We start from the raw sequence: 25015 nt of genomic DNA, 5'->3' as shown, positions 1-25015 counted from the left end.
GTAAAATGAATTATAAGTTATTAAGTATTGAAAATAAATAACAGAATCCTATAGAAATATAAGAAAATAGACGAAAGATGTTTAGATAAAAAGAGATAAGTTGCAGACTTGAATTAACAAATAGGAGTGAAAATTAACTCCACGGGTTACCAATGTACCATTCTACACAACATATTCTCAATAGTTTTCGTCCTTGGCATATTAGGACGGTTGCAAAAGATAAGCCTGCAAGAAAGCAAGTACGACACACAAATAGGATTGTAAAAAATATTGCAAATTTACAATACTAGATATAAATGTACATATATACGAATAATAAATATTAAACTTCAAATTAATTAGTTAAATCTTCGCTTAGCTCATCACTTTCATTGGAAAAACACTTGAGCAATGCCTATTTTCAATGCCATGTTCTACAAAAGGAAGGTAAACGGGTGGAGTGTAAAAAAATTCTTTATAGAGTCAGTGGTGAATCGTGTTAAATCTAATAGAAGTGAGGCATACCAAGCTGGAAACTGAACTGGTAGAGGAAAGTTGACAAGAGGTTGGAAACTCATTCTTTTGTATCAAACTCCACAATTGTAAAAAAGAAGTAGCTAAACAGCATGCAAAAATATTTCCTAATTCTGATTTCCATGTTTGTATGACAACAAAAGAAGAAAACAGGGAAAAGAAACATAGTCATTGCAACAAAAAAATAAGTGGAATCTCTATTCCCATACCCATATGTCTATCGCCACTCCAATTTTTTAAAAAAATTATGTAAAATACCCTTATTATTGATGTAATAATAAGAGGGAAAAAAAAGAATATTTTAGACAAAAGTGACTTGAAAGGGTGGGATAATAGACATATGGGCGTGGCAAACACACCCAAAATTAGGTTACTACAAATCAGGACATCAGGATGGAACAAACCTTGTATATAAATTCATTGGATTGTCGAAACCATTCTGATGAGAACATTCGTGTTAATCCAACTGGTCATAGGGAAAACCAGACTCGTAAGGTTCTCTGAACAGCTGAAATTCGTGAAAGCGATTGTTGTCATCACTATTCGAGTAGATCCACATGCTGGAATTGAGTGGTTGATCGGTATGCCAATAATCTGATGAAGCAAGGGGTAAGCGCTGATTCACTGCATGCGTCATGGGCTGAGTGGTAGTGATTGTGTGACTGGAGTGTTCAAGAGAAATAGATTTACTCTCGTATGAACCCCATGAATTCGTTGACAGAAGAGAGAGAGCACGGTGAAAATCTTGCGTAGCATTTGGATCAGAGGAGTTTATGGAATCTTCTACACCTGCAAGTGGTATTACCAAATGAATAATACCGTGGCAAAATATATTACACTCCAATTCTTTCTTCAAGTATAACCTCCAAAATTCTTTAAACTCAATTTATTTTAGCACGAAAAAGGTAACGATATTTGCAATTTTAGGATGGAATTAGCAATCAATGTGGCCAAAATAATTATATTATGTCCAGTCATAAATGTAACAATGTAATGTGAAACGACCTCGATCAATACTTTTGGATGCAAGGCCTTTCGATGTAAAACAGATGTCGGACTCATTGGAAAGCATAGTGACAATTCTGGGCATCTCAGGATTTGTTTTTGCAGGCTTCATGAGGAAATCTTTTGTCAGGGGAAGCTTGCTGCTGTGTATGTCTTGACAAGCTAAATTTGCAGCAGTCCTAGAATAAGCAAATGGACTCATTTGTTGTCTCACCTCTGCAAAATAAAGATATATTAGAAGATAGAAGGGAACAGTAAAACTTGCATGTCATTATAAAATGATTGATGCAATTAGCAACAACCTACTAAGTAACTAAAAGAACTAAAATGGGCTGTTATTTGGTGTAAATTTTGACACGCAGCAAAATTCTAAGTTGTATTTTTACTAAATCAGGTTTGTTCAGGAGTGACATACTCATACAATGCAAGTAAAGATCACTTTATTACAATGTCATTACTCAAGTCCAAACAATCATGATAATTACTTATATCTTGCAGTTATTATAGTTGCCAGAAACTTAATTTTGTTTTCACATAGCACATGACTGGTTCACTCAAGGGCATAATACCCTAGTTTCCTCAACTACAACAGCAACATCCCTTTTGACATAGTACATAATTAAAAAGGTAGAACAGTTAGACTAAGCAACATAACTATGATGGTTCCTGTATGCAGAGACATGGTTAATATGGAACCATTACAAACACGATTCTTGAACATGCTTAATCTATGCATGTCACAGAAGAATGGGAATCTTTATAAATTCAGACATACAACATAGAAAGTCCAATTAAGTCCATAAAATAAAATAAAAAAATGAATAGAACTTATATCAAGTTCAAAAGAGAGAAAAATGTACAAATCTAAGAAATTCTATCACGTCATTTAATGTCTAACGTAAGGTAGAAGAGTTATACCACAGGGTGCTGAAGACAAGGCTGATTTACTTAATTGGACAGCTTCAGGGAGAGGTTTCCGGCGCCTTGCATTATGATCTAAAAGGCGTCGTCTGCAGCTTCTCTTTTTTTCATCAAACTCTAACAGACCATGGAACCTTCACCATTATAAGCAAAGTGATAAATTTAACCAATTATTCAATATGAGGCAAGAAAATAGGAAGCTGAATCAGATTGACTAATCTTAATTCCTAATCTAATGTTATTGAGAATTGACCAATACCTAGAAAATATTATTACTTTCCAGTGTCAATTTCATCCAAACAATGAGATGTTTGTTAAGAAGCTTTACCTGCTACATTGTTGGCAAAATCGGCGCTCCAAACCAGCTACAATCACTTTAGCGGATTTTGAATGACTCTCACAAACTCTATGTTTGCGGTGGTAATCTTTAGCCGATGAAAGGTCAACACCACAACCTTCTACCTGGCAGCATGGATATTGTACATTCTGACCATTGGACTTACATTTCTTTCCTATACTTAAAGATGAAATGGGATCCTTAGAGAAAGATAGGTTCTTGGCATCACTTCCTGGGCAAACATCTTCAAAGTACAACCGTTTACCAAGCTTTAGAGTGAGCAATGGTTCACCAGAGACAGAAGAGGGCTCTAGTGGATGAGAAGTTTCTACTGGTTCTTCTTTAGATAATTCTTTTTTAGCACTGGAATCATCTTGGGAATTTTCAAAAGTGAATATAGATGTTTTGCTACCCATATTAGATGATGAATTGATGGAGGCTGATTTTGAGGTCCTTGATGAAGAAGCATGTATTAACTCAGATCCAGAACAACCACTGCCACCCGATGTATCAAACAATTCAACATTGATTTCACGGTTTGCTTCACCACTCCAGTTCGGCGATTGTAATTTTAAATTTTCTCCTGCTGGCTTTGTATTCAAGAAAACGTGCTCCCAGTCCCACTGTGGGGAAGATTTTGCATTCCACTCCATCAGAAGAGCTCAGAATTTCAGTAATTCCCAAACTACAATTGGCAAAAAAATGTTACTGCTTGAGTTTCTCTACAAGCAAAGAAAAGTAAAACAAGCTTTATAGATATTTAACAAGTCATCGAAACCATACAGAAATTTGATTAATAATTTAACTAAAAGCATCAAGAATACCTGTATATTTTATTTTAGAGAAATCATCATAAACACACAAATCTAAGAAGTGTGAAACTGTCACAAATTTCAAATAATCAAAGTGTTAATAATTGTTATGGAGAAAATAAATCACTCTTACAAAGACAACATCAAGCAACATTATTCTGCAAATCCATCCATGAGTTGGCAGGCAGATAGGTGGCTGCAGTTTAATGGTAAGAGTTCTCAAGGTGATATATCAGGCAATCCCCACCATTCCCCACTCATTTAGTCATTTATACATTGTCCTGGTAGATTTTAAATGCACACACCAACTTCCACTCTTTCAATCAGTGAACCTATGTAGTTTAGTCCTCGGACAGGGCTAGCTCCACTAACATTTCCCAAATCTAAACTTCTATATTAAATTTACAAGGGCATTTTATAATTCATTCATGGCAACAACATAAAGTACTACCAAATCCTTAAACTATACCTGGAAGGGTTTCCCCCTATTGATGTGATGTGTTTAATCTCTTCCTACAAGTAATCAATACTTCCATTTCAACATTGGAAGCTTCAATTCGTATTTATCACAGCAATGTCAGAAGTAGTCGGTCATTGAATGAGACCCCACAACAACAACAACCCAATAAACGATAAAATATGTAGATATACCATAACTTCCAGCATTAGAAAACATTAGCAACAGAGCCAGTGTTAGGCCTTTGTTTTCCTTCAAAATTAAGGCCAACACAACAACCCATCTCCCTAATCATAAATACTTGAAATCAATCAATCAAGATCCCCAACAAAAACACAACAATAACATGATTCATATCGAATGCTACTTCTTGGGTCCTATGAAAATGACCAATCACGTTTGCTTTGAGTACGAGTATCACCACCTATCTATCATTGACTTAATGGAAAAAATAACGCAGAGAGGGTAATACTAATTATTCTGATCAAATTCTTAATACACAAAAAACGAACACATGATTTTTAAAAAAAAAAAAAAACAGAAAACTGGGTTTTAGACATTTGGTGCTAAAGTTTCAGACTTGGTCCCTTTACCCTGAAATTTCGCAGCAGAAACACGGAGAAAGAAGGAACTTTCATAAAAACCTAGCTTTCTCAGCGACGCCACTTTCCCGAGAAAATGATAAACCCAAAAAGGGTACAGAGATAGAAGTTAGAGGAGGAAGAAGAGGACGAAACAAAAAAAAAAAGAGTAGCTTCGTTTTTGGGCTTTTGGGCATAAAAGGTGAGTCTTTACTTACATTATTATTGAAGTGATGAGAAAAAAGGTTGCAATCTGACTCTACCACAAATGGAAATAAACAGTGCAAAAGTGACACTGCCAGTGCCCATACGACTCAGTAATCATCAACAACAACTACAATAATAATAAATTATTAATAATAATATTAAAAAATGGATATAAAAATAAAGAGGGAGACCAAAAAGCGTTTACATCCGTCAACTGTGGTCGAAATTAAGCCGTTCACTTTTTTCACTATTTTTTTTATTTCTGATTCCCCCTAATTTGGAAAATCGAATTTTAAAAAATGAATAAATAGAAAGGGAAGAGAGAGAGAGAAGAACATACTCACTGTTGTCAATGTGTGGAATTGTGTGGTGCGACAGAGAAGTGGTAGTAAGGAGAGATTTATTTAAATAAAAAGGGTAGAAACTGATGAGCATTATTATTATCTATTTTTTAACGATATATGTTGAAAAATTAATAAATAATATTTCTATTAAGAGTTATAATATTTTATTGTACGTTGTTTTATGAGTTAAAAAAATATGGTATTATTATTAGGAAAATGATTTGAATTGAGTTGGTTGCGTTTGGGTTGAGAATCACAGAACAGAGGGGCATGAACAGTGACAGAGGACAGGTGGAGGCAATAACACCACTGTATTATGTATGCACCCTCTCTCTACACACACTTGTTATGTGCACTTCTTTCTTTCTGTTATTGGCCCAGTAAAATTCTTGGAATGTTTGAACATGTGACAATTTTATTTAATATAAATTTATTTTAAGTTATGAATTATAATTTTTACGTTTAACATATTATTATATTTTTCAACAAATATCATAAAAACCTTAAATAAAAATACGTCTACACTTTTCTTTTTTTTGCTCTAAGAAAATAATAAAGAATAGTGTAAAATTTTGCTTGAGATCATAATCACATTGGGAATTATGGACTCTGGCAACACAATAACAATAGTATCCTTCAAAGCCACACCCTTTTGTGAAGGAGCCCAAAGTTTTGATCTTGAATGGTTGATACGGAGAAAATGGGGTATCAAGATTGAACCAAACCAAGAGAAAGAGCGAAAAAGAAGTTTTGGGTTCCTGCACTTTGCGTCTAAACAATACTTGATATGTCAATTTAATTAATCTATCAAGATAACTAACATCAAAATCGTAATGGGATGAATGTTATTGATTATTACATAAATTAAGATTTATGAAGTAAAATGGTAATTTCCTTCTTGTTCAACCAAAACCTTTCGTCTAAATTCTAAACCTTATGATGTTCCTCTCTGGCCTTTTGGATGTTGTCGACCACTAAAAACTTTATTCTAAGTTACATTCAATCATTTACGATGTCGGTCAATGTGATTCTAACCTCATCCTAATGAGTCATCGTTCTTTCTCAAATTTGTCGTGACTCTGCACTTAGACAAAGAAAAATTTCCATTCTTTCTCGAATCTGTCATAACTCTCCACTTGAACAATGAAAATTTGTCGTTCTTTCTCAAGTTCACACCTCTCCACTTTGGTCGACACCTACTTGTCTCCAACCACACTCCAAAGTTTTTGAATTTTGTGATAAAATTTTGGCTACACTAGGCGAGTGCAATCATTATATCTATGCCAGTAAAGTAACATGCCATGAACCCAAAGGAAAAAACAACAAATAGGAATGGCTACAAAGATGATGATATCATGCCAAGAACTCAAGCAAATACAACCAATAAGAATCGCATCAAGATGGGTGGTATCTGAGTATTTAAGAATTAAAAAAATAATTAAAGTAAACTTCAATTTGATATCATACTTCAATAATTAAATATCTTATAAAACTAAAAATTTATCTCAAATAAGATACAAGTTCAATTATATATTTTATAATAATCAATTTATAAATAATTATCGGATGAATAATTTATAATTTTTACAACAATTCTAATTATTATGAATTTTTTTATCAGGATATTTTATTATAAAATATTAAAAAAAGAGTTTGTCTTAAATAAAAGAGAGAAAAAAGTTATATATATATTGAGACAAAATTTTCTTATATCAATATAAATTTAAAAACTCTTATACCTAATTTAGACTTTTTATTTAACTTAAATCTAACGGATTATAATTTATTATTTTACTGATTGTTAGATTTAAATTAAATAAAAAATTTATATTAAGTGTAAAAATTTTTAAATTTATATTTTTATAAGAGTAAGAAAATCCTTCTCATATATATATATATAATATTAAATAAAAATATATTTTACATATATGTAAGTTTATGTAAAGGAAATTTTATGGAATGATATTTTTTTTCAGCACTTCTTCCTACCTTTTCCGTACACTCACTTTATTTTCGTTTGGTAGAGTTTGCCTTCAGAATAGTAATAGTTGAAAGATGAATGATTGGAATTGGAGTGTTAAAGAATGATGCACTATATTAATCTCTAAAATTATAAGTAACAATTATTTAAGTTTCTAAAATTATAAAGATGTTGTTTACTCTTTAAAAATGTTATATGACAATTATTTTAGCTTTTAATTATAATATTTAAAATTTCATAAACAAAAATTAAAAGGCTAACTATGATAATTTTATGAATTAAAATTATATTTATAGATTTTTTAAAATTAATTTTATTAAAATATAGTGTATTACTTATTAAAAAAGTAGAGTCTAACTCTTAAAATCTATTTATGAAAGATGAGTTATATAGGATCAATTTATCTTACTGTCATAGCTTTGCATGTCTTAGTGGGAGCAAGTTCTTTTGAGTTTATCCACACCAATTAGCGGTTTAACCCTTCCATATATGTCATATCCATACATACCCACAATATCCATCATCTTCATTGGTTTTAGGGTCACCTAAGTTTATTTTTGCGATTGTTCTTATTCAGTCGTATTATTTACACACATAAAAAGCCTTACAAGCTCTTCTTCTTCTTATTAAAATTATACACAATTAAGGCCCTTTTTTTTTTCCTGTGAGGGATGGATCATGTGCGTCAAAAATGGAATGATTTATCTCACAATTAAAATTTATTGTGACTTGACTTTATAAAAATCGTGTTTATCTTTCTTTAAATATATTCATAAATTTTAAAAGATCCCTATTATTTATTTTCAATGAAAAGCGAGGTAAACATAACCATCGCATAAAAGCATAAGAAAATCCAAATTTCATATTTAAACAGCTTTGATTTTGTACTTTGTTGTTGATTTTAAGCATTTTAAAAAAATTATCAAGAAGTAGAATATTTGTTAAGTTAGAGATATAAAAATATAATAACTATTTTTTAAAATAATTTTTATTAATTGTTTATAACGATCGAAATTAATATTTTTCAGAGTTTTTTTACCGTATTATCCAATTTTTTATATATATGTTAAGACATCAGTGTAACTAATGAACATGTTAATGATGTATTATACAATTTACCATGTGCAAAATGAAGGACTTAGACCGCGTGACTCGACAATATAAATACGATAACAGCAGAAATAGTAAGGGATGTCGTGGGTTAATTATATTTGCATTACATTATTTTCAATTGTTTCCTCGATAAACGACACGATTTTAAATCAATATTCTGTAAATGGAGATTATTGCATCGTCATCTTGTGAGCTTGAGTTATTAATTATTATACGAGTTTTGTTTTTTTAGTGACATAGTACAAAAGACATTGATTAAAATAATATCCTGGTAACTTAAAACGTATTAAATAACTTTAAACAATGCAGAATATTTTTCTAATACGAAGTTTAAATCATGCAAAAAAATGTTGAGGTGGTCTTTTAGTAGCAACAGAATCCTATTGTCCTAGACCAAAATATTTTCAATCAATTATCAGTATTATATATAGACCAAAAGCATTGATTACTTTACTTGACATCACAAAATTAACAATGTGCACTAATTAATCTTTAACATTTAAACTACTATGGATTATAAAATATAATATGAATTGTATAAAATTTAACATCAAATGAAAAGTAAACACGTTATCGTACTAAACAAAAATCCTACCCATTGATTTGCTAAAAAATTCCAACGTAATGAAATTAAGACGGGTATATAAATAAATTTTGGGCCAAACTAGCCTGTTCCCCTTTTACTTTCAATCTCTATGACTTGCATCAATTTAGTTTACATATCGAAATTTGCACTCAAATCAAGTATCAAGAATGCCAAGCTAAATGGATAATCCACAACATTTGAACTCCCGGCGAAGAACAAAACGAAAAGAACCAAAAAGATAACTAAAAATGGAAAAATACAAAACGAAATTTTCTTCAACATTCAAGTATATTCAGCATGATTGTATCCAGAAGCAGCTTATCCGATTTATAATGCTTTGCTTCATAACTGAAAGCGGATGCCATTTATAAAGCACCATCCGATGGCAGTGTGTTCTGAATATTTGAAGGCATAAGAATGTTGAATCCATCTGCTGCAGTAGAAACAATCATTCCCGGAATTTGTGCATGCCAATGCAGTTCTTTCAAATCTTTCTGTCCCTGTTTTAATTTAAAAGAAAACGAATGAATAAACACAATTAACCAGGGAATTCTATCATATACTAATAAGATAAATATTGAAATGGAGTATTTAGACCAACCTGATGAATAAACAGTAGTTGGGGAGGCAGATCTTCAGGAGCATTTACTTGTTCTTTGGTTTTAGCTTTAAATTCAGCCTCTTCTTCCTCATCCTTTTCTAAAGAAAGGTCCCATATTCTGTGGTGCAAGATTACAGAACGTTAAAATCTCAAAGATAAATAATACTACAACTACAACAATTGAACCTTCCACTAAGTGAGATCAGCTAAATGAATCACATGACACCATTGAGTCCAGTCAAAAATCAATTTTTTAGAAATCTAGTTAATTTAAAGGTTTCTTTTAATAAAGAAAAAAATGTACAGCCTGATGTTACAAAGCTCATGGAAGGGTCAGAGCAAAGATAATAACAATATAAAAGGAATATATAATTCTGCAGATAGTGTATCAATATCCTTTTCACTTACGTAAGCTGATTATCAGATGATGAAACAGCCAATGAAGAGGCTTCGTGGGGACTCCACTCAATGGATGTGATTGGGTGCTTATGGTACTCAAAATGTGCTACCACAGAGTCTCCTTCCTACCCACAAATTAATGCACCTTTTACATCAGCTTTAATAACTAAAGCAAATTAATAAGCAGAAAGAAATCAGACAGTGTGAAGTTTCTTTCTAAATCGTAGTAATGCCATTACAGTTCATCATAATGTATCTAGAAGTTCTTTCACAGATGGATTCACAGGCACTTGATTTGCAGGTATAAGATGAAGGGCAAATGAAACATGTTAGCATGAAATGAGGGTATAGAACGTCATTTCAGATAGATTTACAAATAATTATCTAATATGCCAACTTATAAGAGAAAAAGATTTATTAGAATTTGAACCCAGACATGACAACTAGAAATACCATTGACATGAGAGAACATCATGTGCATACAATAATCTTCCCGGTTATAAAGGAAGCAAGTTTACTATTTTTTTTAATATATGGGGAAAAGGTTGGTTTTCATCACTAGACTCAAGCTACCCGTACCTTGAGCAGTCTGAGATCACGAATAGAAATAGTCCCATCATCACTCCCCGAGGCCAACATACAACTAGCCAACCTACTCGGAACAATGAAGTACAAAGTGAAGAGAAATAGAATGGCAATGAAGTCAATGGAACTCATATAATTGATGTTCTAATACCTGTTCCACGACATTACATTAACATCGGCATTATGTGCCTTAAAAGATGCAGCTGGTGACCTCCCCAAGCGAGTATCCCATATTGCAATGCTCCCGTCCACAGAACAAGAAGCAAAAACATGAGGTTCAGTAGGGCTCCACTGCAGGGATGAATTGAGCATTACAACTCTCATTGGATTTATGAATAACGATAAACTGCATATATTACAGAATGGACTGCACAAAACATATACTCAAACCACAAGTAGAGTAACCATCGTTTTGCACATTAGTTCATACTTGTAGATCTTCAACGCTAGCAGTATGTCCAATAAATGGAGTATTGTCAACATTCCATGTAGCAGCAGATGTAGGCTCCCACAGATAAATATTATTATTGCAATCCCCTATAAACATGAACGTCGTCATCAAGCTTCATGTATCTATGATAACTAAATACAAAGACAAGCCAGAGAAAAATTTAGCTAAACAGAAAAAGTAAAACTAAAAGATTACCAGATACAAGCCTTCCAGGAACAAGAGGACTCCAGTCTATTGAATAACCTTCATCTTTGTGTTTAAATTTATATAGTGGGTCCTGATTAAAAACTGCAGCAACTCCTTGGACATCTGTTTCTGTCTCTGCTAGAGCATTGAGATGAGAGCTTAAGTCCCAGACCTACAAATTGATTATTCAAGTATTAGACTATATACTAAACAGAAGGCACAGCTCAGTACTTTATTTAACTTCTCTGATTGAAAGAGATGATACAGAAAAATACGCGCTGCAGTCTTTAACCTTAGCTGCTGCTAATAATTTAAGAATTTTCAGAATTCTAAATATGTCACAATACTAAGACTGGGTAACCACATTTGTATCTAAGCAAAAATATATTATCCCTGGAGTTAGAATTTGTCATATCTCATCCTCCTAGTTACTAGACTTGAACTTTATCTGAAGTATTATAACCCAAATTGTTATAGAGCGATTATTTGACTTATCCAATAAATATTAAACAAACATAAGGCCTTGCTTCAAAAAAATAATTTAGAAGTCGAGCCAAAGTTTTTTTTATTCTATCTGTTTCAGGTTTCAGCCACAGTCATGTATTTAACTAAATGTTTTTCTTTTCTTTTTCCATGGATGCTTTGATATTTATACATTCTTGGATCTGTTAACCTCAAGTTGTACAGAATCAAAATAAATAGATGTTTGCCTTTTTTGCCATATCAGTCATAGTCTCCCAATCCCAGATATCCCCCTCCAAAATGCAGGGAGACAATCTAGCATTACTCCCTTTATAATACTCTCTTTTTTTCCCACCAATAGATCCAAAGTGAGTTCTCGATTCCAACTTTGAAACTCTTATGTTACTCTGTTTAGCAGCTGATTTCAATCATTCAAAATTTCAAACAGTTATTCTGGATTTTGTCTGCAGTGTGCACTCTTTTCTGCTTAATAGAGCATATGTGGAAAGGCTGAACTTGGGCAACGCTATACTAGCATTAACAAAATCCGGGGCATCAGCCCATGGCTAAATAGCAGCATTCAAAACAAAACTGAACAATACAATTGCCTGAAAAGAACTTGACCCATCAAATAACATACTACCTCTATTCCCACTATGAAACAAATGCTCCGTCTGTCTCTCATTTAACAACAGCATTGCAAATTAAAAATAACACCTCTAACCCAACATAAATCATAAACGCTGATACAATAGAATAGAATCACTGCTGCTTCTGGTCTCTAATAGCACGTAGGAACAATTTTCCACTACAAAAGAGATTGAAAGTGCCAAAGCCCAAAGCCAAATAATAACTCATTTCATGCATTAATAGAATTAGGATTCATTTCTAATTAAATCAACAAGATCAATCTAATAAGTTATTTCAGGAAATAAGTCTATTCTAGAGCAATTTAACCAAATGATTACCCAGTGACAGACCAATCCATACATCTCAGAAAACTTAAGAGTTTATAGAGTAATGTAACTATAAACATGCATCAAAGCATAACAAGCTAGGAATGGACTTTTTTGTACGCATCAATGTAGCCATAGGCACACATGATCTCATCAACATTTATCATTACACATGAATTTATTCTATATCCATCATATATCCCGTTTCACTTTCATTTATTCTATCATAAAAAAATGAACACCACTGCATCACATGAATTTGCCCTAGTTTTGATTCTCAAAACACAGGAAGGTTTTCTTGAAATTTAGCTCAAATTAGAAAAATAAAATGGTAGAGAAGTCTGACCTGTACATGACCGGTATCTGCCCAAGCTGCACATATATGGGGATTTTGTGGCATGGAGCGAATACGATTGACACATCCTTGGTGAGTAACCTTCCGCAACTGTAGATGCAAACAGAACAAAAATGTTAGTATGATCAAATTTAACGCAGTGAAGAAATGAAATAATAAAAACTCCAATGCAGAGGAAGATACCTGCAAACTGGGACCCTGAGCACCATCTTCTTCTTCATCTTCACTATCATCATCACTATCACTATCCTCACCATCCATTCCAGAGTCTTCAGCCCCCTTTTTTGGCACCAGCTCACGTCTCTTCCCAGAAATCTTTGATACTTTAAAAATTCCAATAGAATTCCAAGCAGCTTTCTCTGCCTGTACCAGATGCATCATGAACCATCATAACCACATGACTTTGTCAATCAAAAGAAATAAAAAGGAAAAGGACAAAAGAAGCAAAGCAAGTATACAACATAACTAGGAGCTGCTAAGTGTTTAACTTTAGTTTCGATTATTACTAGTTATAATAAAAAGGCAAAAAGAATCTGCATTCAAAACCCAAAATCCCTTAAAGGGAAACTTCTCTGACAAAAATTTGTTCACAAAGCCTGATGTCAACTTCTCTGTCACCCCATGTGACATCACTCATGAATAGTAACATCCTCCAAGTTGATAAGTGAAACGTCCTCAAACAAACAAAAAAACAGAACAAAACAAAGAAAATAAATAAAGCTGACCTGAGTCCCTGCCAGGAAATATACTGTGTGAGGAAATTCTGTGCGAACTAAGCCCAGCGAGTCACGTAAAATATCGAAACTGTCAGAATTCCCAAAACATATTTTATGAACTTGAACACTACCAATAATAAGCAGAAATTAACCATAAGTTCCCAATAAAGGTAGCCATGATTCTCCTTTAGAATTGCAAAGCCAATGCTAAAGGAACTTTACAAAACAATTGTATAATCCTATTACAATTAACAATAATAATACCAACATCAAACAAACGAGTTTGTTCATTTAAAAAAAAAAACTCAAAGTTTCATCCATTCTTTTTCCTTGTTCTGGGGTGCCAAGCAGAAAATCAAAAAGCAAAAGGATCACACCGAAGATACCTTAGACAGGGCCATCCAATGTGAAATGCATGAAGAGAGTTGTAAGCAGAAGGATCACACTGAAGCTCTTCACCTTCCTCCAACTTGTCCACACCCGGTTGCCACACTTTCACCGGAACTTGCGGCGCCAAAGAAGATGATGAAGACCCATCACCTTTCTTCGACCCCTGAATTGATTTTTTTATGAAGCTAAGTTGAAGGGAAAAAAGGCCAAATAAATTAGAGTCATAGAAGGGGTTGAACCTTGTTCTTCCTCTTGGCTTTCTGACGATGTTTAATGCCGCGAGTCATCTTCGATTAGTTCAGAGTTGAGAAACTGAGGGAAAAGGGTTAAGCCACTGAATTGCAAAGGAATCACATAGCAATAGCAATAGCATCTTATGGTTCAAATTCAGAAGACCAACTTAACACACTCAAATCAAAATTCATAACGCATTTGTTGATTGTTTGACTTTGATTCAACATACCTGTTGTGTTGTTCGATGCGGAGACGCTGGGTGGGTTCAGCACAAGGTTTAGGGGTTACTGTGTTGGTGTGGGAGGGGATGTCATAGGGTTTTGTTTGTTTTAATAATAATAAGTTTCATTATTTTTTTTAGAATTTTTCTTGGTATATATTTTGCTGCTTGTTAGGGTAATTTTTTAAAATTTTAAGTTTGTGATTTTTTAATATTTTATAGATTAAAAAATATTTATATTTTTTAAATAACTGTAATAATTATTTTATATGTGAGATTGTACAAAATTTCCTTTTAATTTATTGTAAAAATTATCATATATTTTATTTTTATTTTAAATTAATTTCTTTTTTTTTTGTATAAGGGGAAAATAAAGTTAATAATTATATATAAATAAGGATTCGTTTAAAAAATATTAAATAGCAAGGCCTCGTTAAAAATATTTAAATTACAAATACTAAATTTAAATGTTGTGAAATTTTAAAGAGTTATAAAATAATTAAGTAAAATTAATAACATTAAAATATTTTTTATGAGAATTTCTTCACCACTTTAACATTTAAGGTTATTTTAACCAAAAACAATATAAGTTATTGGCATAGTTTCATATAAAATTATTTAATTCGCACAGTTAATATAAGTAATTATTTAAAAGTAGATGTATAAGAGTGATCTGTTTTTCTTTTAATGTTTAATAGATTTTGAACCCAATTAATTTTTACAGTTTTTAAAATTTTTTAAAAACCAATTAAATTTTGCAATAGTTTTTTAAAAGCTGTTTATTTGCCTTTTTCTCTCTTATATTTTTCTTTCCTTTTCATTTTCGCTGCAAGCCTGTATCGTGCTTGTATTGTACTCCAATAGTTTGCTCAGTTCAGCGGCCTGTTGTAGGCTTTCCTGGATTTGGAATTTAATTTTTTAAATATGTTAAATTTTCTTACAAAATTAAATTTTAAAATTAATTTACAATTTACTTCTCAAACTTCACTTTTGAAAGTAATAAAAAAATTATTAGAGGTACGAAAAGGAGATAAAAAAAGGTAAATTATAATAAGGTAAAAGGATGAATAGAGCCCATACATTTTGGGCCATAAAAGAGACCATGGGCTTCACGTGTCAGAATAAGCATTCACAGAAGTATGCACTTCAACGGAATGTGTCATATTTTGGAGAAAACAATGAATAACTCTCACATTTCTTACAAAACATGCAACTTAAACACAAAACTCCGCGCATTTAATCGATTAATGCATTTTGCTAGCTCGTTTGGTTCCACAAAACATTTAATAAAATGCAATTCCAACGTGGTTATGAAATAAATCAAGCAAATTTGTTCAAATGAAACATTGCACCCTAAAAATGGATAATTTAAAAAAAAGTGTAGCCCATAGAATAAGGAGGGGCTGAAAGGGATAAGAAGAAAAAGCAATGTATAACCCACACGTAGAAGGGTTGGATGGAAGCATTTAAGCACACGTAAAAGAAGGGAATCCATGATGATTGTCATCATGGGCTATCACACAATACTATATTCCAACCCACCAAGACAGAATATAACTGCTTATCTTCCTTTTTCCTTGGCCAAGTGAAATCATTACCCACCACAAATATATATATATATATATATATATATATATATATATATATATATATATATGCATCCCATCTCCCTTGGCCTTATGTTTTCACAAACCTAATCATTCTATTCAAATTTCAAAAGAACCCACTCTAATCCCCTCCATCACTACCCCTTCCTTTTCAAGTCTCTGTTTCATCATGACACTCCTTATCAAGCTCTCTCAATTCCTTTATTCTTTTATCCTTTTCAATTGCATATCACATTCCCCATTCTTTACACAATGCCAAATATTAGATAAATTAAAACCCAGAGGCATCCATAAACCTATATTAATCAATTTTAACTTTTTTACTGAGTTAATCATTAACACAATATCAGAAATGCAGGGTTATATAACTTATATTTATGTTCTCTTGTGTTGCATTTTATAGATGTTGATGATCTGCACCGATTGATTTGGTGAAAGAATGTTCTACCTACAAATACCCTCTACTTTTAAGTGACGATTTCTTTACCAATTTGACCGGCCAACGACAATAAATGCCATTGCTTACACATCCAACAGCAATCATACTTTGGTTCTAGTTAGTCGCTTGTCTAATAATGTATTTTTGTTTAGTTAATGTGTTTAAATTATTATTTATATATTATTGTTTTTAAAAAATTGAGCCTTGATTGGAGCTAATCAAGGTAGCAAAGAAAATTTTGATAGGGCATGGGTTAAATTTATTTAGTTTTCATATAAAATGTCGATTGATAGAATATGAATATGGAAGTGCATCAATCGGTGTCCAAACATAATTTCAAACTAAATATAAATGTAATTAGCTAATATTTTATAATGACCAAAATTTAATCCACTAATGAATGTACTACTATTGTAATTAATTTCATTATTGTTTATGAATTGAATTCATTAATTATACTTTAAAGCAAAATTAAGTTTAATTATCATCTTAACAGGATAAAAGAACTTCAAAGTCTCGTAAAGAATATTCTAACTCTACTCTGAACTCTTATTATCCTATTTTGGTTTTTGTGACCAATAAATCTGAAGAAATAAAATATTTAGAATGAAAATGTAAAAGAAAAGTGGAACAGTAATTAAAGAATGGGGAGAGCGTGGGGAAGCATAATTACGAGTCCTTGGCACAAAGTCACTCATTGCATGGCACTTATGAGGAATGAGTGGGAAATGGCATCGATTAGTTTGAGAGGGCCTTTTCCGTAAACCTAACAAAATCATCATTCATATTACAGACTACAGAGTGCACACAGCGCAAATCATCCCATCCCGGGTGCGTGGAAGAATCATCTATCATGCTTTCTTTAAAAAACAAATTCTAAATTCCCTTTGAGAACTTAATCACAATCGATGAATTAATATAGAAAAATTAGATTAAAAAAAATCGTTGTCATTGGATAAATATCTTAAAAATAATACTATATTACAATTTTTTTATAACCATACTCTCACTCTTTATAAATTTAGATAATATAATTTTTTTTAAAATACTTTATTTCAACCGACTTTATCACTTATATTATAAGTATTTTATGTTATTTTTTAATTAAAATTTTATAAAAAAATGCGTATAATATTATTGTTAAGTATGATATATTAATATAAAAATAACACATTATTATATACAATTTTAATTTTAATTAAAAATAATACTACCAATATTTATGACATAATACACTCTCTAAATTTTGTTATTTATTTTATGTTATATTTATTCTAAGAATATGTTTAGAAGGAAGGTTTTGAAAGAGAAGAGATAAAATAAAATATTTTTAATTTTAAAATAAATTAATTTATATCTTTTATTTAAATATATATGTATATATTAATTTTAAATATATTTATTAAAGATATAAAATTTATCTTTTTTTTCTTCTCTTTAAAAAATTTTCTTCCCAAACCATCTCAAATAAAAACTTTTCGCGTTCAATTATAACGAACAAATTGGACAGTCCGTAATCTACAAATCTAGGAGTATATTTATTGAGTTTTAAAAAATCAAATTTAGGAATATAACAATCTTGTACTCATTCTAAGTTTTAATATCTCTTTCCAGGCATAATAATTTCTTAAAAATGAGTTTTTTTATATATTATTTGAATTTTATTATCATAATAAGAGATGAGAATATAAAACTCCCGTAGAAATATAGAAGTTATTATATATTTAAAAAAATAATTTGTTATTATTGTTTTTTCGTTGAAATTTTAATAATATTCGTAAAGAAACATTATTTTATAATTTATCCAGAAACAATATTCTTAAGAATATATTTATACGTAGTTAGATCCGTAAACGAAAAGGAGTTGAAGACTTAAAGTGGCGCACGGGTGAGTTAAAGATTAGAAGAGAGAGAATGGAAGAAGAAGAGAAGAGGGAGAAGGAATGCCCCTTCAACGCTTCCCTTTCAATTTAATGCTTCTTCTCTCTCTACTTTACCAATTCTTCGTTTTCCAGTTTCCTGCATAATTCTTTTCTCTCTTTCTTCGTGAGAAAATTAAGTCTCTAAATTTTATAGGTTTTGACTCGTACATTGCATAATTTACAGTGTTTCTTGTCTTGTGTTCATCTGGTCTGAACCTGGAACCCCAAGTTGTCAAATTTTCATATGAGAAAGAGAAAAGGGGAGAGGCGGTTTCATGATTTAGTATGAAAAATGCTATCATCTTCTCTCGTGGTTTTCTGTGATTTCTTTGCTTTAACAACAAAGCGGCAACACCACTCGCTCCACTCTCAAAGCTATCAGGGTCTGTATAACTCTCTCTATGTCTCTCACTGTGTAAATTATTCATAATACTTTATTTGATTTTAAGGTTTCTAAAGGATTCTTGTTAAGAAGTGATGTATTACCTTGGATATCTATTTCTGTGAAATATGATCAGGGATAGGAACTGGATTTACTGGACTTACATCAAACTTGGCTATCTATAAGCAATCCTTGCAAAGATCACAGTCTGATATGCTCATTTTTTTATTTAGTGGATACTCACAACCTAATCTCTATTTGGATTTGCGTGTGTTTGGATTCATGTTTGAATGGCCTTGGATTCACGGAAAACGTTAGTGGCTGTAGCTTTTGTGTTGGATCCAAGTGCATAGGTTTTTTTAAGTGTTTCCAAACACAGACAAAGTGTCTGTTTCGACAGGGTTATGGTTTGGATTTTGTGCACTGTTTATTTCTCACGGTGTTTTATACAAATGATAAGCATTGTATTAGCAACTTCTCCCCTTGCATTTCCTATGTGTTCAAGTTGATATTTTGTTCATCCTTGAAATATGAGGTAGGGCCAGTCTTGTTTTGGCCAGATGATATCAGTTTGTGTATTAATTTTATGCTCTGAATTGTGATTATGTTTTTTTCGATGAATCATGCTGGTCTTTCAATCCATATTTTTTTCTACAAATTCATGGAATGAAGTATATGAATATCTTTGATCATCCTTTTCACAGATGGTCCATTGATGACTTCTGTGGCCTTGTAATGGCAGCTGGAAAGTCTGGAAGTTTCAGGATGATGGAGCCTCTAAAGCATCCATCTAAGAAGTCTCGAAGAGATAAGAGCAGAGGAAAATCATCTGGAAGGTCCTCTAAGGCTGCAGTTATGGAACAACAAATTTGGAAAGATTTTCCTGAAGATTTAATCGAGCCTGTGATTGCACGGGTTCCCATTGCCACATTTTTCCGCTTCCGCTCTGTATGCCAACGATGGAATTCTCTGCTGACTTCTCAAAGTTTTTCTCAGTATTGTGCTGAAGTCCCACAAGCAAATCCATGGTTTTACACCATAGCTCATGAACATGCAAATTCTGGAGTCATGTATGACCCTTCTATGAAGAAATGGTACCATCGCGCTATATCAACCCTGCCTACAAAGTTGATAGTTTTACCGGTGGCTTCTGCAGGGGGTCTAGTTTGCTTTCTTGACATTTATCATCAGAACTTCTATGTTTGTAATCCACTGACTCAATCCTTCAAGGAGTTGCCGGCTCGATCAGTTAAGGTCTGGTCTCGTGTTGCTGTAGGGATGACAGTAAATAGGAACTCAACTGGTGTGGGCTACAAGATCCTATGGGTGGGTTGTGATGGAGAATATGAAATTTATGATTCAGTAAGAAAATCTTGGAGCTGTTCTGGAAACATGCCTGCAGACATTAAGCTGCCATTCTCACTCAATTTTAGGTCACAGGCTGTTTCAATTGACAGCACACTTTACTTCATGCATTCAGATCCAGAAGGGATTATTTCCTATGATATGACAACTGAGGTTTGGACACAGTACCTAATCCCGGTGCCATTGCATTTGACTGACCAGACACTGGCTGAGTGTGATGGTCGAATCATGCTTGTGGGGCTGCTCACAAAGAATGCTGCCACATGTGTGTGTATATGGGAGCTGCAGAAGATGACGTTCTTGTGGAAGGAGGTTGACAGAATGCCAAACGTATGGTGCTTAGACTTATATGGGAAGCACGTTAGAATGACTTGCTTGGGAAACAAAGGCTTGCTTATGTTGTCTTTAAGATCTAGACAAATGAATCGACTGGTTACTTACAACATGGCCAGTAGGGAATGGCTGAAGGTTCCTGGGTGTGTGCTGCCGCATGGAAGGAAAAGGCAATGGATAGTATATGGTACTGCATTTTATCCATGCCTCACTGCAATGCCTTGATTTAGCTTGTATAATACAGCGATGGCCTGAGAATATTTCCCTTGTATCATTAGTTTCTTGCAATTTGCTGGCCGTTGATGCTGATTGCTGATGCAGGAAAGATGATGTTCATCACTGGTTTAACGAATATGATACGAATGTGTAATACTTCATGTTTCTTCATGCTCTCAGGCATGTACCTCAATCTTTCAAGACTTTTTTCTGTGTATATGAAGAATGACAATACAAACGGCTTTCATTTATCAGGTTTCAACTCAAGGCAAATACTTAGAAGATTGTGAAGGTTTAGTTCCTGTTTGATTTTTCTAAGTGGGAAGATCCAATGGGCGCTTGAATTACCAACAAGAATTTAGATATCTGTGGAAATTCATACAAAATTTAAACCTCACAAACTGGGGAGAGGCATATCCAGAGCCTTAAATATTGTGGCCTCTCTTTCGGAGCAATAGGAACTATAAATATGGGTTGTTCTGGTGCCACTTGCCCGTCTCATGCAGAACCCTTGCTCTTGTAATCTTACATTACATCACATAACTTCATGTTCTTACAAATTTGCTGACTCAAGAAATGCATGATCTTGGTTCCATGCATGTGCTGTGACTGCTGTCTGGAAAGTGAAAAATGTGGCTTTTCTTGATCTGTTCCCAGCTTGTCACACGGGGAAGAAGCTGGGATTCCAATTTTGATGCTTCTTCCATTATTCATCAATGTTGTACTAAGGTCATTTTTATGTTTCAGTTTAGATAATTGTCTCTGCCACTACGATCTCATAATATAGATAGCTTCTTTTGCGTCTGATCACAGAATAGAGATTTTTTAAAAAAGTAGCTTATTTCTCTAGTCAAATGATGAACTGCTTTGCTTGAATGAGAAAAAAAAAACATGTATATGTATTTGTTTAGTTGTAGAGAAAATAAGAGAAGAAAAAAATTGAGAAAAAAGTTGACTTTAAGAAAAAAATTCTCTCAACTCGTCAATTAAAAGTTCCAAAACTTCCCCACTTATTTTCTTCCTATCAAAACAAACAGCTGAAGAATGACTTCTTTTAGTGTTTTGTGTTTCCAGTATGGTCTGGCCGCTAGGAATACAATTAATAAGAAGAAAACATAAAATTGAAGAAGCAAAAAAAAGAAGAAAAGGGACTCCTTAGTAACTAGACAAATCGAATCCCGTGACTAGTTGATGCGATTCCTTTAGAGGGCCGTATAAATTGAATACTGGGCATCAAATCAAATTGAAAAGGGAAAATCTAAACCATCGAAACCTTAATAGATTTTATGAATTGCCGTATGACCGTATCCCTGCTTGTTTTAGTTGATGGTTGAATGGGTGCGCATCCTTGGTTCATTTTACGTTTTCTTTTTTTTATATCCTTTCAAACAAAAACAAACTTGTGACCTACCAAGCACAATTCTGCGGGAAGCCTCAAAAAACCTCAAAATAATTGGATAACTGCTGTCATGAAGAAATAGACATTGTCCATGATCCATGTAATTCATCCTGTGCTTAAGCACATCCCATCATTTCCTTCCATGGCTGCTTCTATTCTGCTACATTAATTCGGATCGGAACAATAAAATTACGCGTCCGCTGCAAGCATATGTATCAACAAAATTATGCTTCCACTACAAACATGTATCAATATTGCTTTGCAATTATCGTTTACAGGTAAACAGTAAATCTTTCCTTTAATAAATTTATAAATATTATTAATTTAAATTTTATTCATTTTTTTGCATTAATCCTTAGTTTTATAAAATCTTTCCATTTTAGTCATTATAAAATCATGAAGTAAAAATCATTTTTATGAAATTTTAAAGTTCTTTAAAAAAATTATATAATTTGCCTTAATATTTAGTTTTATATAAAAAAAATCATTTTAATTGACAATGTCGGTTGTATAAAAAAAACTAAAATACATTTTGTGAAATTATAAATTAAAATGAAAAATTTATAAAATCATGAAGTAAACTGATTAACATTTTCAACCTAAGGAACTAAAAAAGGGTGAGGTTCAAGACGTCTTCAGTCCTTGCCACAGTAATTAGATCTCCCCCATTCCCTTTGGTCGAATAGAATTGAATATAAGACGCACAATAGTCGTATTTATAATTTAAAATTCTTAAAGTTCATCAAAACATGAACAGGAACGGGGTCTAGTACAACGCATGTAGAGAAGTATTGCCATTTTCTACGAGGCTAAGAGGGAGAATATGACACGATCCAAAAAGCAGCTCCATCAAGCCATGCCTCCACTCGTTGCTGTCCTGATTATCTGGAAGAGAGCTGTCCAAGAAAAGCAAACATATGCGTCAAAGAAAGTTTAAAGCACGGGCCATTGAAAAAGCAAATAGGAAGAAAGGTAAACACAATCTACAACACACCAAAGCAAATATCATCCTAATCCGTAGAATTTTTTTTATGAATGAAAAAGATCCAACATTTCATTCGACAAGTATTGCATTCCAATAATAATCACATTTTTTCTTTTATCGCAGCGGTCATCAGAAAATATCCCCTCTTCAAATTCAGGGTCCCAACCCTAAATTAGGTTCTCACTTTGGCTATGAAGGCATGAGAATATTCTCGTTAACCACTAACACTTTTGGAATACAAGACATATCATATATCATCAACCAAAGAAGCAACATAACAATATAATGGTCCCTTGCTTATTTTCATGGGAAAAAAAAACTCAAGACTCTAGAATCATACCAAATAATGATAGATACCCAGCCAACAACCAAATGTTTACAATTCAGTCATGCTAATTTGCAATAACATAACATACTCATTTTTTTTCCGGGTGAAACTCTAATTTTAATTTAAAAATAACAAAAAGATTGAACCTAAGTTTTGTACAAATAAAATTATAGACGAACATCATAAAAACGAATAATTAGGGTGAAATTAAAATAATAGTCTTACATGATCCGATGACAACAAAGACGAAGAAGCCGAGCAGCACTGGGCCAACGGGATAGTCCTTGGCCTTTTTAGTAGAAGTTTCTGGCACAAATCCTCTTTTCGTTATGTTCTTCTCGAACTTCTCCACCTTCCTGTCCGCAAGGCGCCTTGATGTCGTCTACACGGAACCACAATTTCCACATTCAATTTCAATTAAATTCGCAAAACCAAAACAAATCAAACGAATCAATTCAAATAGCACAGCATAACACAATTGGATTGGTATGGTACCGAGTCAGATCAGATCCATAAGCTAGTGAAGCATTTCAGTTTAGAATCACAAAATTAAGGAATTAATTCGATGTATAAACGACAAAGACATTCGTTAACAAAATTATCACCGTAAGATTTGATAGGTTTCTGACTTCAATTAGAGGAATCAAGTGAAATCAAATGATTTCTCAATAATTTCAAACACGACAAATTGAATATTCCAGATATGGAAAATTAAAATAAAAGAAAAAATGATAGATCTAAATCGAGAGTGTGAAAGTGAACGAAGCAGGGAAGAGAGGATAAAGAAGTACCATGTTTGGTTGCGGAGATTAAGGATCGCCGGAAAAGGGTGGACGAAACAATGGATCGCCGGATAGTGAAAGACGGTGTTCTTCCGGCAGTGCCTCTCCGACCTTATTTCTTGAGTTTGTGAAAGTGCGATCCAAATGAATGAGGATTTCCTGATATTCCCCGTTTGATTTATTTATTTATTTATGGAACCTAATTTTGTCGAACTTTATTAAATACGGTTAAATAAATGGATCTCCGAGCATCGCGTCATGCTTTCTTCGCTATTGGCCAACTCACGTTACTTTGGACACGCGGCATAATGGTATTGGACCAGTTTTAACCGAGTGCGTGAGAATAAAAGCATGTTTGATTTCCGTTTTTAAAACAGAAAACTATTTTAAAAACAGAAATCAAACCTACCATAAGTCTTTAAAATTATTCGAATTAGGTGCATTGTTAGTTTGTTACGTCTTAATAATCAATTGTCAATTTACGATTATATGTCGATAATTTAATTACCGAACATTAACTTTGAAATACGCGAATTTTGCGTGACCGTTTCACCTTAGAACTAGAGAGATGTTTCTCTTCCGGTTGTCTTTGACCGAGTAATTAAAATTATTATATTGTATGTATTTGAATTAATAATTTTGTTTTAAATATAATAATTTTTTAATTAGATAAATTTAATGTCAAATAAATAATAATAATTTAGAGAAAATTTAAAAATTTACTTATTATACTTACTATTTTGTATTTATTTATTTTTATTTTTTATAATTACCTTTCACTTTTAGGATCTTTTATTATTGTAACATGTTTTCATGGGAATGATGGGATGGCTGAATGAGTCTAA

The 25015-nt window shown here is 32.6% G+C and overlaps 4 protein-coding genes across 18 annotated transcripts; 1 reads left to right on the top strand and 3 right to left on the bottom strand.

The window, feature by feature from the left end:
- Window positions 1-5209, bottom strand: LOC113854072 (squamosa promoter-binding-like protein 12). 12 transcript variants are annotated; one of them, XR_003502731.1, is made up of 6 exons: window positions 4845-5019; window positions 2768-3461; window positions 2437-2573; window positions 1519-1734; window positions 505-1302; window positions 63-225 (listed from the first exon to the last, which is right to left on the bottom strand). XR_003502731.1 is itself a non-coding variant. In XM_027484910.1 (5 exons), exons 2-5 carry the CDS (start codon window positions 3427-3429, stop codon window positions 971-973), a joined length of 1347 nt encoding a protein of 448 aa, XP_027340711.1. In that variant the 5' UTR covers window positions 3430-3461; window positions 4058-5019; the 3' UTR covers window positions 1-970. The 12 variants fall into 12 exon arrangements, 3 of the variants coding, with proteins under 3 accessions (XP_027340711.1, XP_027340713.1, XP_027340712.1); XR_003502728.1 differs by lacking the exon at window positions 4845-5019 and adding an exon at window positions 5039-5098 and having other exon boundaries at window positions 81-225; window positions 918-1302; XR_003502730.1 differs by having other exon boundaries at window positions 81-413; window positions 505-626; window positions 918-1302; window positions 2768-5019.
- Window positions 5210-8773: 3564 nt separating this feature from the next.
- Window positions 8774-14518, bottom strand: LOC113854690 (glutamate-rich WD repeat-containing protein 1). Of its 2 annotated transcripts, none has more exons than XM_027485842.1 (13): window positions 14422-14518; window positions 14198-14270; window positions 13955-14121; window positions 13578-13656; window positions 13036-13215; window positions 12844-12942; window positions 11089-11251; window positions 10873-10979; window positions 10594-10733; window positions 10437-10509; window positions 9867-9982; window positions 9459-9576; window positions 8774-9357 (listed from the first exon to the last, which is right to left on the bottom strand). In XM_027485842.1, exons 2-13 carry the CDS (start codon window positions 14243-14245, stop codon window positions 9223-9225), a joined length of 1425 nt encoding a protein of 474 aa, XP_027341643.1. In that variant the 5' UTR covers window positions 14246-14270; window positions 14422-14518; the 3' UTR covers window positions 8774-9222. The 2 variants fall into 2 exon arrangements, with proteins under 2 accessions (XP_027341643.1, XP_027341644.1); XM_027485843.1 differs by having other exon boundaries at window positions 8888-9357; window positions 13955-14112.
- A 3789-nt stretch (window positions 14519-18307) lies between these two features.
- LOC113854504 (F-box only protein 6-like) lies at window positions 18308-21603 on the top strand. 3 transcript variants are annotated; one of them, XM_027485517.1, is made up of 4 exons: window positions 18327-18763; window positions 19467-20647; window positions 20782-20856; window positions 20932-21439. In XM_027485517.1, exons 2-4 carry the CDS (start codon window positions 19498-19500, stop codon window positions 20964-20966), a joined length of 1260 nt encoding a protein of 419 aa, XP_027341318.1. In that variant the 5' UTR covers window positions 18327-18763; window positions 19467-19497; the 3' UTR covers window positions 20967-21439. The 3 variants fall into 3 exon arrangements, with proteins under 3 accessions (XP_027341319.1, XP_027341317.1, XP_027341318.1); XM_027485518.1 differs by having other exon boundaries at window positions 18308-18346; window positions 18565-18763; window positions 19467-21603; XM_027485516.1 differs by having other exon boundaries at window positions 18323-18763; window positions 19505-21524.
- Window positions 21604-22690: 1087 nt separating this feature from the next.
- LOC113856220 (stress-associated endoplasmic reticulum protein 2-like) lies at window positions 22691-24358 on the bottom strand. Its single transcript, XM_027487953.1, has 3 exons — window positions 24180-24358; window positions 23614-23770; window positions 22691-22971 (listed from the first exon to the last, which is right to left on the bottom strand). Exons 1-3 carry the CDS (start codon window positions 24180-24182, stop codon window positions 22925-22927), a joined length of 207 nt encoding a protein of 68 aa, XP_027343754.1. The 5' UTR covers window positions 24183-24358; the 3' UTR covers window positions 22691-22924.
- Window positions 24359-25015: the final 657 nt, after the last annotated feature.

Source organism: Abrus precatorius, unplaced genomic scaffold (genome assembly GCF_003935025.1).
Source record: "Abrus precatorius isolate BTA unplaced genomic scaffold, Abrus_2018 Scaffold11, whole genome shotgun sequence".
NCBI lineage: Eukaryota > Viridiplantae > Streptophyta > Magnoliopsida > Fabales > Fabaceae > Abrus > Abrus precatorius.
The sequence above is the reverse complement of the archived record's forward strand: the minus strand, read 5'-3'. Positions and strand labels throughout refer to the sequence as shown.

Excerpts from the sequence above, each read along its gene's own strand:
- LOC113854690 (XM_027485842.1), bottom strand. The coding sequence starts at position 14,245 with ATGACTCGCGGCATTAAACATCGTCAGAAAGCCAAGAGGAAGAACAAG. Across the intron at positions 12,943-13,035 it reads CTCAGGGTCCCAGTTTGCAG|TTGCGGAAGGTTACTCACCA; the intron begins GTATCTTCCTCT and ends TTGCATCTACAG. Across the intron at positions 10,734-10,872 it reads CTAGCGTTGAAGATCTACAA|TGGAGCCCTACTGAACCTCA; the intron begins GTATGAACTAAT and ends TCATCCCTGCAG.
- LOC113856220 (XM_027487953.1), bottom strand. Across the intron at positions 22,972-23,613 it reads CTTTGTTGTCATCGGATCAT|CTCTCTTCCAGATAATCAGG; the intron begins GTAAGACTATTA and ends TTTCTTGGACAG.
- LOC113854504 (XM_027485516.1), top strand. The coding sequence starts at position 18,673 with ATGCTATCATCTTCTCTCGTGGTTTTCTGTGATTTCTTTGCTTTAACA. Across the intron at positions 18,764-19,504 it reads CCACTCTCAAAGCTATCAGG|CTGGAAAGTCTGGAAGTTTC; the intron begins GTCTGTATAACT and ends TTGTAATGGCAG.
- LOC113854072 (XM_027484912.1), bottom strand. The coding sequence starts at position 3,429 with ATGGAGTGGAATGCAAAATCTTCCCCACAGTGGGACTGGGAGCACGTT. Across the intron at positions 2,574-2,767 it reads TTTTGCCAACAATGTAGCAG|GTTCCATGGTCTGTTAGAGT; the intron begins GTAAAGCTTCTT and ends ATAATGGTGAAG. Across the intron at positions 1,735-2,436 it reads CTTGTCTTCAGCACCCTGTG|AGGTGAGACAACAAATGAGT; the intron begins GTATAACTCTTC and ends TTTATTTTGCAG.